The sequence below is a fragment of the Protopterus annectens genome, chromosome 12.part0, assembly GCF_019279795.1.
Source record: "Protopterus annectens isolate FY-2018-M chromosome 12.part0, PAN1.0, whole genome shotgun sequence".
Classification (NCBI taxonomy): Eukaryota; Metazoa; Chordata; order Ceratodontiformes; family Protopteridae; genus Protopterus; species Protopterus annectens.
This window is the reverse complement of record NC_056746.1, coordinates 1367411499-1367429793: the sequence shown is the minus strand read 5'-3', so window position 1 is coordinate 1367429793 and position 18295 is coordinate 1367411499. Positions and strand designations below refer to the sequence as shown.

At 37.5% G+C, this 18295-nt stretch overlaps 1 protein-coding gene across 1 annotated transcript in view; it reads left to right on the top strand.

Annotated features, from left to right (window-relative positions):
* The window catches only part of ANGPT4 (angiopoietin 4), a 1038655-nt gene that overhangs the window by 797499 nt on the left and 222861 nt on the right, over positions 1-18295 (top strand). Inside the window, exon 5 of the mRNA XM_044090423.1 lies at positions 16787-16902. Within this exon, the coding sequence (XP_043946358.1) occupies positions 16787-16902 (116 nt within the window). The remainder of the gene's footprint in view (positions 1-16786; positions 16903-18295) is intronic.

Genomic DNA, 18295 nt, shown 5'->3' with positions numbered 1-18295 from the left:
TTCAGTAAAGGGTATGTTGGACGTACTTATTGGCTATGGGAATCATGCCGTTTGAAACATTTATTGGTATTACAATGGAATAGTGATGGTTTCATTATATATTGTGGTGGGCATATCTCTATCCATCCAAGGTTTCAATGGAGAGATGATAAAATTAGCAAGCAAAGGAGAGTAGCATTCCTGGAACTGAATTCATCTGTAAGTCTTGGCAAGCACCTTCAAGTGGTAGACCCTGTTTTCACAAAATCACAACATGATGATGACACAGATATATATATATATATATATATATATATATATATATAGATAAATATATAAATATATATATATATATATATATATATATATATATATATATATATATATATATATATACACTATATTTTATATAGCCTATATATAAATATGTATTTTAAAAAAATAAAAAAGGTGGTTGGGTGCAGAAGTCCCAGGAAAAAAAGGGCCCAATCTTGGTATGCACACTGATGCTAGGACTAGAAAAAACGACAGTGTAAAATCCTCAATACGTGGAAACAGTCCCACAATGGGGCTAGGCCAGGCGCAGGACCCCCCCCCCCGCAGAAGAAAGTAACAGTTCATAAAAAACACAAAAACCGACAGGCTATAAAGATGATACAGTGGACTATTGGGGATGAGAAAGAAATTATGTATTGTTATTATTAAGGAAGAAATGCAGAATTTCCAGAAAGAAGATATTCATAAGGATTAAAAGGGAAATTAGAGGAAAGAAAAACACTTGCACAAGAAAAAAAATCAAAATCTTCAAGTGTAAATTTGTTTTCCTTAATGCAACAAATCCATGAAAAACATTACACAGACAAAGAAACTTTGAGCCACTTGGAAAAAGAAATGACGGAAGATCTGCAAAAATTAAAAAAAAAAAAAAACTAGAGATTTTTGAAAAGTATAAAAATGAAATTTGGACATGAGAAAGAAAAAGAGATCTAATGTGGTGCAGTATTTATGCAAAAGAGAAAGCCAAACTAATCAAGACAAATAAGCAACTCCAAAGAGATTTGAAGAGAAGTACAGGCAAAGGGATTCAAATATGGAAAATTTTGCAATATAAAAAATAAGATCACAAAGGGGTGTAGAACAGAAGATAAATAAAGTAGAGGTTAAACAAATAGAAGCTGAAATATATAATACCTGTGAAGTGAATGATTTAGTGTATAATTGTCACAGGATAATAGAACAATGAGTCCTCAATTAAGGAGAAACAGGTGGAGTCGGAGAGACTTGAAGAAGTAATATGGACATGGGAAAGAAAAAAGAGATTTAATGTGGTGCAATTTTCATACAAAGAAAGCAGCAGTAACAATAGCTAAAGAGAAATACAGGAAAGGAATCCAGGTATGGAAAATTTTACAATACAAAAAATAAGATAACAATCAAGTAATGTCACAGCATAATGAAACAATCAGGTTCCAAATTAGGGAGAAAGAGGTGAAACGAGAAGCACATGATCACTTACCGCATGAAGGTATTCTGAAGCCTTGAGTAGGAAACCAGTACCAAAGTTCAGTTGCATAGCAAAGGAAGAAGCAAGAAACGGTAGCAATTCTGATGCCGTCGGTGTTGTAGAGTGATCGGCCAGTGATTTCTCATATGAAAGGGCAATGGATGACACAGGATGCAGCTGAAGAGAGTATGTCACAGTAAGACATTCTGGAACTTTTTGCTGAATGACCATAGGAAACAAACAGCAAAGAACATGCCCTCAGATTAGTAAAAAATGAGCCAATGGAAGAGTTGCTTGATTCAATGGGGATAGATTGACATATTAAGACCAATGAAATAAATCAATTACAGAAAGTAAATAAGACCCAAAATGTTACAGGTTTGATAAACAGAAGAACATAGTAATCTGGACTATTAAGAGAAATTCATGTGATATAACAGAAGCAAATAGGATATATTTATGACCAGCTAAATTAATAACCACCGTTCCACAAAAAACACAGAGCAATAATGCGAAGGAAATGAGGAAGTCAAATGCCATCATGGAAACATTGTATAGAAAGAGCTACAAATCATATAGAAAGAACTACAAATCATATAGAAGGAACTACAAATCATATAGAAAGAACTACAAATCATATAGAAGGAACTACAAATCATATAGAAAGAACTACAAATCATATAGAAGGAACTACAAATCATATAGAAGGAACTACAAATCATATAGAAAAAACTACAAATCATATAGAAGGAACAACAAATCAATTAAGACAAGAAGTGGCAATGTTAGGTGAGTAGAGAAATGGAACAGATCAACAAAAATATGTAGAAAGACAGATGTGGTAAAACAATGCACAATATTAGAACAGAACAGGATCTATCGTGCATTATAGCAAATAGTAAACTAAAGATAACAGCACAGACAGAACAACTTTGCAGATATAAATATAAAGGAAAAGCATAAAATGCACAACTGATTGACGACCCAGAAAAGTTTAATAGAGAATGGGGAAGCAAAGCAAAAGGAATAGAAACACCACAAAAAAGAGAGATAAACAGACACATTTTGGGGAAATATGTATGAAAAATCTGTGAAACATAAAGATGCAGAATGGATAGAAGAAATAAAACAGCAAGAAGTTCAAATGTACCGGATATGAAATGGGATAAAGTAATAGCCAGAGAAACTGAAAGAAAATTATAAAAAACTCCTAACTGGAAAACCCCAGGCCTAGATGCAGTGCCTAATTTCTAGCTAAAAGTATTAACATCTTTACATGAAGATTTAACCATGAGTAAGAACTATTTTTGTGCGCATCTCAGACAGACACCAACCTGGTTAACAACTGGAAAAACAATATTCCTCTTAAAAGTGAACCTACAACGGATCCTAAAAACTATAGACTAATTATGTGGCTTCCGATGGTGTCCAAAAGATATACTGGAATTGATGATGACAGAGTTCACAGTCATTTAGAAGAAAATTCAAGTATGACAACAGAACAAAAGGCAATAAAAGTAAGTCGTATGGAACAAAGGATCGTGTATTGTTAAATAAAGTCATAGTGGAGAACTGTAAAACAGGGAAGAATCTAAGTATGGTGTGGATAGACTACAAAAAAAATTTAACAGCATCTCACATTCATGGATATGATATATCCTACATCGATGAATTACATTACAGTGACCATGAAACAGTGGTAAACCACATTGCAGCTAAGTCATGACGAAGGCCAAATTATTATCCCAGGGATACAAATTCAAAGGGGTATATTCCATGGTGACATTTTGTCACTTCTGCTCCATGGTGACTTTTTGTCACTTCTGCTGTTTTGTCTTGTCCTTAACCAGTTAAGTTATTTGCTTAACAGATTAGGTCTTGCTTATAAGACAAACGTACTTAAAGTTTTCTCATCTACCTTTTGTGGATAACTAATCAGATGAGTAAGTGAAAGTATGACTGTAAGTTGTTAAAACTTTCTCAGATGATATAAGATTAATGAGCAAAAGCAACATTTAAAGTACAATGTATAAAACATAATGATTAAAGTGATTATCTCACAGAGAAGCAGTACACGGTTTGATCTCAATAAGGGACGTTGGCTAGGCTTGAAGTGGTCCACAAGGGCAGCTAGCCTAGTACTTACCTATGAACCAGTGATGTCAGTCTAGGACAGGAATATGATATGAATGAACTTGAGTAGGAAAGAATATATATATTTTTGGTGAATGATAAAAGATTGGCAATAAAACAGGAACAAATGCAAATAAAACTTAATAAGAAATATTTTGGAAGACAAAAACTAATATTGAAAATGGCACTCGCATCTCAGAATAAAGTCCAAGCTATAAACCAATTTGTTCTTCTAGTTTTAACTTACAGTTTTGGTGTGATTGACTGGGCCCCAGACAGTACTGGGTCAGTTGGACAGAAAAACACAAAAAAATGCTTCATGCTTGTCAAATGATATACAAAATCAGTGTATGCCAAGATTTTATTTATTTATTTTACATTTGTTTACCGGAGGGGTCCGACTAGACAGAGCTGTCCATTTTCAGTACAGGCCTGGGAAGAAAAGCTCCAGAACAATTGATAACATACTATACATAAGACATTTTACATAAGCATTGTGGTTTATACATTCACTTATAAAAATATAGCAGATAATAACATATAATGGCATAAGATATTTACATAAGCACAGAGATTTAGACATACAGTTAAAAGTATAGTAGGTAGTAACATATGATTGTTGTTCATCAGTATATTTAGTAGAGATAATCTTGAAGATGTACTGAAGATAAGACAAGAAAGGAAAAACTAAAAAATACTAGCAGATAATCTTGAGGATGTAATAAAGATAAGAGAGGAAAGGAAAAACTAAAAGTACTAGGCAGTTTGTCAAAGGAGGAGAATATAGACAACTTCATATGAGGAAGATTATATATCCTTTGCAAAGAAGGAGGTATGCGCTACCTTGAAATTGATTATATGTATAGATCTGCAATCATAGGACTGCATACATATCTGCTGACCTTGTTAGATCCAAACATAGGAAAAGTTTTAAAACATGAGGAGAAGTCTAAGATGACATCTCTTCTTAGTTAAATAGAAGCATTCAGGTAAGGAAAGATGTCAAACCAGAACTAGAAAAAAAAAATCAGACAGAATTTGAATGAGCCAAAAACAAAAGAAAGAATATAAGGAGACGGATCAGATGTGAAGGAAAGAAATATGGAAAAGCTATAAATATAGTGCAAAGTATAGAAAACTTCTGAAACAACCTCGTGTTGATCTGGATTTAATATAGTTATGGTTAAGGAGAGGTGAATTTAAACTAAAAGATGAAAGGTTAACATTGGCAGCCCAGGATAGTGCCCTACATACACATTGGTTTGCAAAGTCAATTGAAAATGTGGAAAAACAGAAAACTGCAGGTTTAGTAAAACAGAACTGGAAACCGTCACACAACTCGTTGATGGGTGTGACACACTAATGACAGAGGACCTGTATATTGAAAGACATAATAATGCAGCACTGGTGACTGTTCAAAACCCAACAGTACTGATGTATCTGAATCGGAAACACAAGACACAAAGCATTATATCGAATGATGATGTTTAAACAACAACACATGCCTGGGTGTGGATAATGCTGCATTTACCCATGGTTGGTGTGGTTTGGTCATGATGGCGAAGCCTGAGTGGCCAAACAAAGACAATCATGGGTAAATCCAGCATTACCCACACCCAGAAGTGGGTTATTGCTATTATACAATGACATTATTTAAGAAAAAAATACTTATTTTTCTTAAATAATGGCATTGTATAATGCCTCTGGACTGCCCTTCCGCAGCTGTAAGGTATCCTGGAGCAGTTCTGATGTACTGCTCATGCATATGCTTATGCAGTACATCAGAGCTGTGTGTAGAGGAAGCAACAGAGAAAAGAAGATCTCTGTTGCTTTTTTAAAGTTGTCTCGCTATGTTAAACAAGTTTAACAAAGTGAGATTACAGCAACGGAGCTCTTCCATTCTCCATTGCTGCCTAACACAAAAAAAAGTAAAGACTTATACTAATGGAAAAATTCCGGGTGACCAGACTTTTTCCATTAGTGTAAGTCAGATTTACAATGGGCACGCTGACCAATCAGCATGCACATTTTGGAATTTTAATGGAGGTGGTCATTGTATAATTATATATATACCACATGAAATCATATGCTACCAAAAGCTCAGAAAATAGAAGGAAGAAAAACAGATATAGTAGTTCATAAAAAGAAGACAAGAGTAACATTGATCATTAAAATTACTACACGCATAAATTACAGTGTATTTTGCTCAGATAGATAGAAACTCATAAAATATCAGGATTTGCAGGTAGAAACAAGAGCAATGTCGAGAAAAGATACTTAGACAATTCTGACAGTAGCAGGACCAATGGGTTTCATAAAAAAGAACTTACAGTCATATTTTGATATGCTACGAAGACATGTAACTTCATATAAATTCTGAGCACATTTAAGGTGCTGCAAAGAGCAAACAGTGCTAATTTCTTGAACTTAAATCCTACTGTAATGGGTGCAAACAAGCAAAATCTGAAGGTAATGCTGCTCAATGTTAGAAGTCTAAACCTCAAGATGCACTCTCTCGATGCTCTCCAAAAATGGAGAACATAAGTATCTGCGCAGTAACTGAGACCTGGTTCAAAGCTCCAGAGAGCACCCCTGCAATACCAGGCTACAACTCATACCACACTTTTCGACCGCCAAACCAGACCAAAACACTAAAGGTGGAGGAGTGTGCATATTCACCAGGGATATTCACACCTCCAGGCTGGTTGCCCAGTGTAATGAATCTGAAATTCTCCAGGTGCAACTAACACTAGGCAAGACTGCAATACAAATTGTAGCTTTCGACAGATCCCCCACCATGCCCCAAGATTCTCACTATATCTTTCTAAACATACTGTAGAAATATTAAGATACAACCAAACACCATAATACTGGGTGATTTCAACTATCCTGCTATTAACTGAGAAAACTACTTCTGTACCAACACCTTTGTTCAACGGTTCTTGGAATTCATAAATTCCAATGCCCTAGAGCAACTAATTCATACTCCCACCAGGGGTACCAATAATCTAGACCTGGTCATTACCTACATGGGAGATTGATGCTCCACACCAGTGGTCACCCCCTCATTGGTCAGATCAGACCGTAAGCTAATCACCCTTGACATCCACATCCCACCCCACACCCCTTTAAGGAGACCTTTGTAAAAAACTCCTCCAAAGCCAACTTCATGCTTCTCAAGTCAGAAGTAACAAACTTCATGACACCCATGCAGATGGGAACTGGAAGTTCAACTGCTGAATCCTGCACTAAGGTGCTGTACTAGCACATTCACTCATGCTGGACTGAGCCATCCCAAATAGAACCAAGATGCTGTCCTCTAAAAAAGGAAGCCAATCTGGTGGTCCCCTGCCATAAACAAGCTTCACAACAGAAGGACGAAACTGTTGCAGAAAAGAGGAAGAATCCAGGATTCAAAAAACTCCCTCACCAGCCTCAGCAGAAAGCAGAGATCCCTCATAAAATCTTCCAAAGCAAGTTATGAAAACAAAATTGCCAAACATTCCAAAGACAACCACAAGGCATTCTATTGCTATTTCAAGAATCTAAATGGCAATACTCAGATCTGCTCTGTTCTACAGCAGAATCTACTAGATATACTGATCCCAAGGATATTGCCAATATCCTAGCAGAGAGAGTCAGTGCCAACTTCACCCCCTTCTCACCGACTAAAGGGCCCATCTCAATACCAAAAGAATGCCAAATTCTGGTAATCACAGCCACTCAGGTAAAAAATGCACTTTCCAAAGCCAAGAATACAGCATCCATGGGCTGTGTACTGCATGAACTACAAAATGAACTGGCACATCACCTATATGTCATATTTAATCATAGCCTCACCTCAGGCTTCATGCCCACAGAGTGGCGTGCAGCTACAGTCATCCCACTCCACAAGGGGGATCCACTTTGGATCCCGGGAACTACCGTCCCATCAGTCTGACGAGCCTGATCTGCAAGGCCATGGAACGTATTATCATGGAACTTATAAACAAAAACATTGGCAACCTTCAAACACTGGACCCCACCCAGTTTGGGTTCATGAAGGGCCAATCTTGCCTCCTGAACCTGATTGACTTCTTCAAATCAGTCTCCAGAACCATGGACGAGGGTAAGGTGGTTCACACATCCTACTTGGACCTCAACAAGGCTTTTGACACTATTCCCCACTCTGGAATCATAGACAAACTTACTAAGCTGGGCATTAATCTGTATGTCACTCGATGGGTAGCAAACTGGCTTACCAACAGAACACACACTGTAAAAGTAGCCGACTCCAAATCCAGCTCCAGACAAATGACAAGTGGTGTACTGCAGGGTTCTATTCTGGGAACACTCTTGTTTGGCATCTACTTATTTGAAGTACAGGCCAACACTAAGGGACTCTGGCTTACAATGTTTGCAGATGACTGCAAGCTGGGAGCCATTAGTGAATCCCCAAGTGATGTGGATATACTACAAAAGGCCCTTACCGAAATACTAAACACTGAAAGTGTGATAAGAGACCTAGGGACACAGGTGGACAGTGGTTTCAACTTTGATAACCACATCATGGCCACACCAGTTAGAAAATCTTTCTACGTGGCACACCTCATCACTAAGAGCTTTTCATCCAGAAAAAAGGAGGTCATTGTCCCTCTGTACTCATCCCTCATTAGACCCATTATAGAATACAATGCCCCATTAGGTATTTTCCTCACAAGACATCTGCAACAACTAGAAAGGCCACAGGAATACCTCACAAAAATAATCACAGGCCTACAGCAGATGCCTTATGCTGACCTTCTAAAGAAACTCCAGCTATACTCTGTCACATATCACCTACTCAGAGGCGATATCTGCCTAACATACAAGGCCATGTCAAACCCAGAGTTGTTGGACATGCTACATTTAAAAAATCCCAATTCCTTCAAGCCACATGCTCCAGGGATCTTAACCTTGTCATCACGATGAATAGAACATGCTGGTGGGATACCTTCCTGACCCAGAAACTCCCCAGACTCTGGAATAGGCTGTCCATACATGTCAGGCAGAGCACCTCAATGGCCCTCTTCAAGAGGAACCTTGACAACTGAATGGGAGATAGGAAATTCACCCCGATGATCACATCAGTAGCTCTGCTAAACAGGGGACCAGGAAAATAAACATTTGTGGGAAGCAATAGCCAGGGAATCATTATGGCTAGGCTTGCATAGGCGCTAGGGTTGATAGCCAAGTACCTATCTATGAACCTATGAACCTTGACTTAGGAATGGGGCCCATTCCTGTCATGGAATTAAAAACCCAAAAGACTTGGAGAAATTAAACTGGATTAAACTATACATCAGAAGGGGATATTCTACAGTTACAAAAAAGTTACTTGAATCCTTTTCTAAGTTTCCTTTCTCTTAAGTTTGCGGGATAATGGCTATAAAGCTGGATAAGTGGTAAGCAGAAATTTAGAGCATGTATTTAGTTTTATTCTTCTTTTAACTAGTTGAGACCTAAAATACATATACCTCTTTTCTGTAAATGTATGAGAATATATTTCTGCTAAATTGCTTTGGTCATGCAAAGTATAATCGTACAGAGGTTAGAGGTATGAAAATGGAGCTGGATACGGTCTGTCTACAGGTCACCGGCAGTCATGAATTGGTTCTCCAAGGATACAAATTCAAGAGCTGAAATAAGGGATAAATCCTGTTGCATAATGAATGAATATCCAATGTGTGCAGTGATACTGATACTTGAGAAGATAGAAATGAGGAAAGAGTCCAAGTATGCATTCCTAGACTTGAAGAAAGCATATGACAAGGTCCCAAGAAAGTTGATTTGGGAAGTTCTGTGGTGGTTTGAAGTCTCAGAAACATTGGTAGAATTAATGAAAGCTATGTACAAGGGTCCAATATGACTCTTGCTCAAAGAGTGGTCTCATTGAGGGGGAGTGGATGTGCAGCAGGTTTCAGCTCTGACCCCACTGCTGTTCATACTGATGATGGACTACATTAGCAAAAGGGTTGGAGGAAACAGATTAACAAATTTGCTGCATGCAGATGATGTGGCAGTACAGGCAGACTCTGAGCAAGAATGGAATGCAAAACACAAGGCACATGAGATGAAACTGAGTACGGATGAGAATATTGCAATGGCAGCAAATGGGGGAAATCAGAAGAAGCTGGAAATTGAGATAAAAGGGAAAACACTGGAGCAGGTTAACATCTTCAAGTAGCAGGGTGGGGTGGTTGAGGAGAAGGAAAGTCTGAATGAGGAGGTCAAAGCTTGAATTAGAGGGGCTACAATCAACTGGCACAAAGTGTCAGGTGTAGTAAATGACAGAAGAATGCAAAAGATACTGAAATGTAAGGTGTACAAAACAGGGGTGTAACCAGTACTACCATATAGTACCAAACCTGGGTAGTAAAAGGAGAGAAGTTGAGGACACCAGAGGTTAGGGAAATTAAGTGCCTGAGATGGGTGGTAAGATATACACTGTGAGATAGACAAAGAAAGGAGAACATAAGAGCAGAAGCCAAAGTAGCTCCAATTGCAGAAAAGGTGAAAGAGAACAGACTACAATGGTTCAGACATGTGCAGAAAAGGTGAAAGAGAACAGACTACAATGGTTCAGACATGTGCAGAAAAGCAGAAGACAAACTGGTGAAGAAGATTTGGGACAGACAGGAAGAAGGCATGAGGAAACAAGACCATCCAGCAAAGAGGTCAATGGATTATGTGAGAGATGACCTGTGACAGTCATGCATGAGTGTTGAAGAAGGTACGAGATTGACATTGAATAGTGAAATTTGGAATAGTTCATTTCAGCACCCTGACCCCATGCAGAAAATGGGGAAAAAGAGGTTGATGTTGATGTTGAATGAATGAATACCAAGTTCAATAAAACACAAATATTTGAGGGAAATTAAAAAAAGAAACTCCTAGGTGTTATAAAATCAGCAAACCTGATAACTGATAAAGTCATAATACATTTAATAAGAAAAAAAATAGTGATTGCAGATTACAAAGAACAATGGAGAAACTAGTATACCACAAAAAGAAACGCCAGCTCCTACTCCACCGTAAGCCAGGCAAAAAAGCACTGTAAAAAGTGCCGACAAGATGAAGCCAATAATCGTTACTTCAAACAATTGTTAAACGCTATTTTTATTCAGAAGAAAAAGCATTTACGCCGTAGTTTATACTGCAGCTTCTTCAGAACAGAGAAACACATTCAAAAAATACCGCCAACATGTATATACATGTTGGCGGTATTTTTTGAATGTGTTTCTCTGTTCTGAAGAAGCTACAGTATAAACTACGACGAAAACACTTTTTCTTCTGAATAAAAATAGCGTTTAACAATTGTTTGAAGTAACGATTATTGGATTAATCTTGTCGGCACTTTTTACAGTGCTTTTTTGCCTGGCTTATGGTGGAGTAGGAGCTGGCGTTTCTTTTTGTGGTATACTAGTTTGTTTTTGTTTCGATTTGTTTTCAACAATGGAGAAACAGTCAAGGTGTGAAATATAAACTACAAAACAAACCTCATTCACTCCAATGGAGCTCAGCAAGTTTGCACTGTAATTTCTAATGGGCGGGACCTAAGCTTATTGACATAATTATTTATTCATTATCTATTTATTTTACATTTGTTTACCGGGAAGGTCCGACTGGGCATGGATCTCATTTTCAATAGTGACCCGGGGAGGAAAGCTCCACAAAGATTAGTACTGCAAATACAGTAAATACAATACACGTGTTAATAAAGTACACTACACAGTCAAACGTTAATAAAGTTCAGTTTCAAGGCCAAGAAAGGAGCAAAACATAAACATACTATAAGGAGCACAGTGTGTTACAATAAACAATACAGTTGAAAGGACATTTTGTCATTTGGTTACACTCATCAGTGGCTGGTATGGTAAACACACATTGATTGATTAAAAGTATAGAAAGGAGTTGTTGCAAGCTTTCATACAAGGTTAAAGTATCATATGATCTAATTAAGTGAAGCTACTCAGGGTCAGAACAATTACATAACCAAGAACTATGTAAATGGGACTGGACGAGTTTTTTGAAATTATTTTTTGTTCTCAGTGATCCTAATATCTACGGGGATGGTATTCCATGCTTTTGCAACAGAAATGGAAAACAAGGAGCCCCCAGAGCAATTGTTGCTTTTGTCTGTGTCAGCCAGTGCTTTATTGGTGGGTCTTTATAAGCATTTGTTAGAGCAGATATTAAGTAGGCCTTGAAGAGCAGGAACTCTACTGGGATAATATAGAATTTGGTGGGCAATGCAGTGATGTGTCCTGAAGGGTGAGTCAGTAGCAAATCTAGCTATTTTATTGTAGCAGGTATTTAATTTGTTAAAGTCTGCTTTATTTTGGTTGAAGAGTATGGCGGAGGCATAGAGGAGTGTGGACAGTAGGTGAGTTCTTGTGATGGTAGTTTTACTGTCATTGGTGAGGTACTTTTTGCATCTATATAGGGTTCCAAGTTTTTTCTGGACTTTCTTTTTGTCTGTCCAATGTACATATTAAATTTCATGTTGTTGTCTATGATAACCCCTAGAAGTTTGGTGTTTTGGACAAGTGTGATAGGGGTATTATTAGCTGAGAATATTGTGAATGGTGGTATGAGGTCTAAGGCTGTAGTGGGATAGAATATTATTAGCTGTGCTTTTTTGTGGTTAAGTATTAGTTGAGAGTTGGCTAACCAGGTTTCAACAGCGGTAAAGGACTTGTGTCAATTCCTGGAGTTAAGTGAGTGATGGGGTAGAGCAGTTTAAAGTAGAGACATTGGCGTACTGGACTACAGTGGTGTGCCAGGTAGCTTTGTGGAGTTGGTTGGTGAATATGTTGAAAAGTAGAGGTCCAAGAATGGATCCTTGGGGGACCCCTAGGGTGACTGGTAGGAGGGGAGATAAGGCGTTTCCCCATTTTACTGCTTATTGGCGGTTGGTTAGATAGTCTTGAAACCATGCTAGTGTGGAGTGGCTGAGATTAAGATCGGAGAGAGCAGAAAGGAGTCTGGGATGGGAGACAGTATCAAAGGCCTTGGAGAGATCCAGGAATACAGTGGATACATTACCATGGTTCTGATGTTGGTTTACTGTGTTGGTAAAGCTAATAAGGGCTGTGGTAGTACTGTGATTGGGGCAGAATCTGTGCTGGGTGTTGGTTAGCAGTTTATTAGTGAGGAGATTGCATTATTTGAGAATGTATACATTTTTCAAGTATTTTAGATAATGGGGTAGAATGACAATTGTACGGTAATAAGATACTTCCACAGATTCAAATTATGTCCTCACATTTCAAACAAATGTTCATACCTCTGGAACAATAGGTGTTATGAAAGAAGTATAAACAGCAAACCCTTCAGCACAAACTATTTTTATAGCGGTAGTATTATTTAGGTTAGTGTTCCTAAACAGAATTTTATAAGTCACAGTAACAGTAATTTGTATGTTTGTAATATTTTGTAAACAACTTACAATATCTCAGCAACCACTCAAGTTACTGGCATTCAGTCAGCAGCATTTTATTCATCTAGCTGTGAGCTTTCATATAAGAGTAAGGGGTTCTGTCTGTGTTACTTGGTTGTTGAGATATTTAGAAGAATGTGAACATTATATCTATATAAATTAATATCATAAAAGCACCAGTTAATATCTCTTTACTTACACCAGGCAGAGGTCAAATATAAATGCAGTCAAGTTTGTCATTGGGTAAGCTTTAAGAGGAAATATTTTAAAACCTTGTACATAGCATGATTTTGGAATTATTGATGCAAACATGAACAATCAATATTTGACACCTAGAAGCGTCAGTGGGAGTTAACTACAGATGCACCTGGAGGCTTAACTCAGATGTAATGAATTAATGTCAAATATAGAAATAAAACTTTCTCCAACATCAGAAAATAATGAGTTAAAATCAGAAATGTGAAATAGATCAATTCTGTTTAAGAAATTTTACAATTTTTTAAAGTAGCTAAAAATAGAAAAAAATAATAAATCCTATAGTGGTCCATTAAAACAAAATGCAACAATTTTGGAATACAGATGCAATGTAATACATTTCATTGAATCAAAACAGGTTTTACAATTACTCAAAATGTTTGTGCTAGCACAAGTCCTTCATTGGGAGTTATTAAAGTACTGATGTTAAACTTCATACTTAAATATCCACACCTAATGAAACCAGAGCTTGGACACAAAGTAATATACTATTAATCACAGAAGATGTTTCAGAACTTGCATACATTCATTGTCTGCCTACCCATTTAATCCAATGTATACTGAAGAGGAGCTACAGTCTATCCTGACACTCAGGTAGCACTGACCAAAGAAACTATTCCTGCATGCACAAGCCAGTCAGGGGACAGACAGGTATACAAACACACATAACCCCCCTGATACACACTCACATTCTCACACAGCTGCACACATCTGCACACACACACATAACTGCATGCACATGTATACACAAACACACACACACACACACACACACACACACACACACACACACACACACACACACACACATTTATAACTTGCATATCTGTGGGCAACCTGAAGGATTGCTAACCCCAATGTTCGTATTGTCGAAAATAATCAGACCACCTAGCAAAAACCAAGAAAGCTATTGAGATGTCATGCAGACAATGTGCATAAAGCACCTCGTCAAACAAGCAAAGTGGAGAACGGAGCAGTGTGAGGATCTGCCAGTGTTTCAGAAACAGCGTTGAATGCAGTCAAGAAAACTTGCACAGTGTCAACTGTATTCCAGAGGTCTTCGTATGCAAAATTAAAGATGTCACTGTTACACCACTAAATATATATTTTCACTTCCAAATCCATCTCCTGTCCCAGACACTGCACTAGGCCATTATCCCCTCTTTTGTGCCTGGATTTCAGTAGCATGCCTTCCTTTTGGTGTATTATGCCTTGTCATTCATTTCTTATTAATGTACAGTCTGGGGATATGACTCAGGTGTCAGTGTGCTATCCCTGAAACTTCAACTTTTGTAATTAGCCGAACCCTTTCAGTGGTGGTTGACATGCCCAGCCGTACCCTGCTGCTTCACTGCTGCATGTGTAAGCTCCCACATGTGTGCATGGAGCTATGACACAAGTGAAGCTTGGCTGGTGCTGCGTACTCATCTCTGGCCATTTGTACTGCATGTCATCTCTGGTCATTTGTACTGCATGCCATCCCTGGTCATTTGTCCTGCATGCCATCCCTGGTCATTTGTACTGCATGCCATCCCTGGCCATTTGTATCAGCTTATCATCCCTGGTCATTTGTACTGCATGCCATCCCTGGTCATTTGTACTGCAAGCCATCCCTGGTCATTTGTACTGCATGCCATCCCTGGTCATTTGTATCAGCATGTTATCCCTGGTCATTTGTACTACATGTTATCCCTGGTCATTTGTATCAGCATGTCATCCGTTGTCATTTGTATCAGCATGTCATCCCTGGTCATTTGTACTGCATGCCATCCCTGGTCATTTGTATCAGCATGTCATCCCTGGTCATTTGTACTGCATGCCATCCCTGGTCATTTGTATCAGCATGTCATCCGTGGTCATTTGTATCAGCATGTCATCCCTGGTCATTTGTACTGCATGTCATCCCTGGTCATTTGTACTGCATGCCATCCCTGGTCATTTGTACTGTATGTCATCTCTGGTCATTTGTACTGCATGCCATCCCTGGTCATTTGTACTGCATGCCATCCCTGGTCATTTGTACTGCATGTCATGCACATCTTTCTCCAGAAGGTGCTGCCATTGCAGTGGTCCAGACCACCACCCTAACCTGACACCTTTCTTTTTCAGTTAGTCCAGTACTTCCTAGGATATCTAAATCCAATTCAGAGCTTTAGAATCTGCATCTTGGAGCTGGTAGTACTAAACTACATTTTAAAAGATCACTGAAAGATGGATATAATTGATATGTTCTAGAAATGTTAAGTATTGTCATGTTTTTTTTTTTTTGGCAAGACATGACCACTTCACATCTAGCTACTAGTCCATCAATGAAATACACATACATACTTTACAAAGCAAGCTAAATGACGGATATGAATCTATTAATGAAATAAATGCTTCCTAAACTTCATGGAGCTATTAGAGTAAGTAATTGCTATCAAAGGTGAAAATCTGAGAGGCCACATTACATATCTGGTTCTAGAAAAGTCATTTGGAACAGTTCTACATGTTGGTGCTTGTATTCAGGTAAATCAGTTAAACATGAATTGGTAAACATCACTCAAGAACTGTCTACTTAATGGAAAACAAAGAGTCAAAGCAGACAAGATACTCTCAAACATATCTTACATGAGAATTGTAGTACCACATAGGCGAGTGTTGACTTATGTATTATTTGGTACCTTTTATTCAGAGATAAAAGTGGGCAAACATCTGTAAGTGACAAAATATGTAGATAACAAAAAATGCAATCAGTTACCAAAATGTGCAGGTAAATTCAAGATGTTACCTCCACCATGATGTAGCCATACTGACAGGGGGCTGGATAAAAGCATTATACACCTAACATTGCTCGGACAGCACCTTCATGCTCACCACAAAGACACATAGTACCCTTTACTTGGGGAAGAACATTAAGAATTGCTTGTAAAACTGATGGCTGTGTACTCAAAACAAACTGTGGTAAAGGACATTGGAATTTATAAATGACATTTGTAAAGTTGATCAAAATGTCTCCATGGTGCTTAGCAGGAAATTTGATACGACTTATCTATTACTAAAGAAGATATCGGACAATCCAAACAAAAAGCTGAGTTACTTGCACAAAACCAGTGCAGCCAACTAAAACATAGCATACAGCATTCATACACAGAAAATGAAAAATGTTATACAATCAAGTTCAAAACTGTCTCACAAAGAAATTTCTGGGGTAGAAAATGTAATATACATATATATTTTAAATGCATTGTTACTGTACTTATTGACATATAGACAAAATGGTCTGAGAGCTGTTTTATAGAGAATACCGAAATATAATTAAATACTAATTGTACATTTTTCAGATTCTGATTGTTAAATGGAGATTAAATCCAATCAGTGCAAGTTAAAATGAATAACTGAAGGCTTGCATGAATGTGCACAAGTGAAAAAAATGAAGTGTGAATTAAGTGCGCCATTTTTTTGTTTCGTTTTAGTAAAATTTGAGAAAGAAGATAAGGTATTCCAAGACTGTTCTCAGATATATCGATCTGGGCAGTATGCCAGTGGAGTGTATGAAATTCATATAAACAACGTGACAGAACCAAGGAAGGTAAACTACAATGTATATTTATAGAAGTGTTATTCTTCTTTTTTATTTAGTGTGTTATATTTTGTGTTTATTATAGTTATTCCAACAATCCCGTGCTTAACAAAAAGAAAAAAAGAAAGCTCAGAGTCATACATACAGACATGTGCAGAGATAATCTACTGCCAGGACAGTCCCATAAACTGTAATTAATCTGATTTTTTTTCACTGTCTCAAATTCAGTAATCTGTAATATTTGTTAAAATAGACCTATGACCTTTAGCTACGTGTCATAATGCTATACAGCCTTGAAACATAAAAAGCATTATTTTAAACACTACTTTGGTGGCCTGTTTTCTTTTGCATGCATTATCATATTTAAACTAAACTCAGGATTAACAAATCAGCTGCATGATTTTGATGACAGTTTTCACATTGAGAACAGCTGCAACTTTGTAAAACAGTGGCATAATTGTCTAGCTCACTTTATTTTTCGCAAAGTCTGTTTTGCAAATGAAGCTGATTGTATTAGTAGATGGTTTGCAGAGAACAAACTGCATCATTCACTCAAATGTGATTTTCTGTAGATTAGCTAGGAACTCTGGGCTGTATCTTCTGGGAGATGGACTCTGGAATCATAGAGGTTAGACTTCCACTCTACAGAACCCTCGATAGGACTTATATTGCGGTCTATGTGCAGTTCTGGAGGCAAGGGAAAGTGACAACAAGCTGCTGGAAGGACTCCAGATAAAATCCACTAGAAATTCCAGTGGTCACAGGAGAAGATTAGTATGAGATTCCTAGAGATCTGGAGCTAGACTCATTTAAGTCTACAGATATGGAAGGGATACGATTTGGTTGCAGAAAAATATTAAATGGACATGCAAAATGGTTATTCTGAATAGGTAGGGCAAAGAAGGATGGAGTAGGACTAGTGTAACAGATGTTAGGGCTAACTGTTCCCAAGATCTCTAAAACTCCTTCTTTATAGGTTGTGTTTTATACCCGTGGAAAGAGTGTAGTATAGAAGAAGTTCTGAGAGGCCTTCAAGCAGACATTGGAAAAGTAGTGAACCCATAAGTTAGAAGTTAGGGACAGAAGTGTTAAATGCACTTAAAGGTTCGTCTGGATAGCATTATTATGTTGTTCTGCAATTAAGTAACCTAATATGGTTGCCAAATATCTCCTGTCGAATTGTTTCATAATGAAAATATATAGTTAACTGATCCAGATGATATTGTTAGCAAATGTTGTGTTACATTTTCTCCTGCTGCATTTGTTGCATGTCATGCCTCATGAAAGATCGCTTTTGATATCTTAAATTAATTCATTCCTTTCTATGCTCACATAATTAGGAAGAATATAGCTGCATTTTTGTTTTAATTCCCAGCTTAATGATAGCTTAATATGCAGAAGC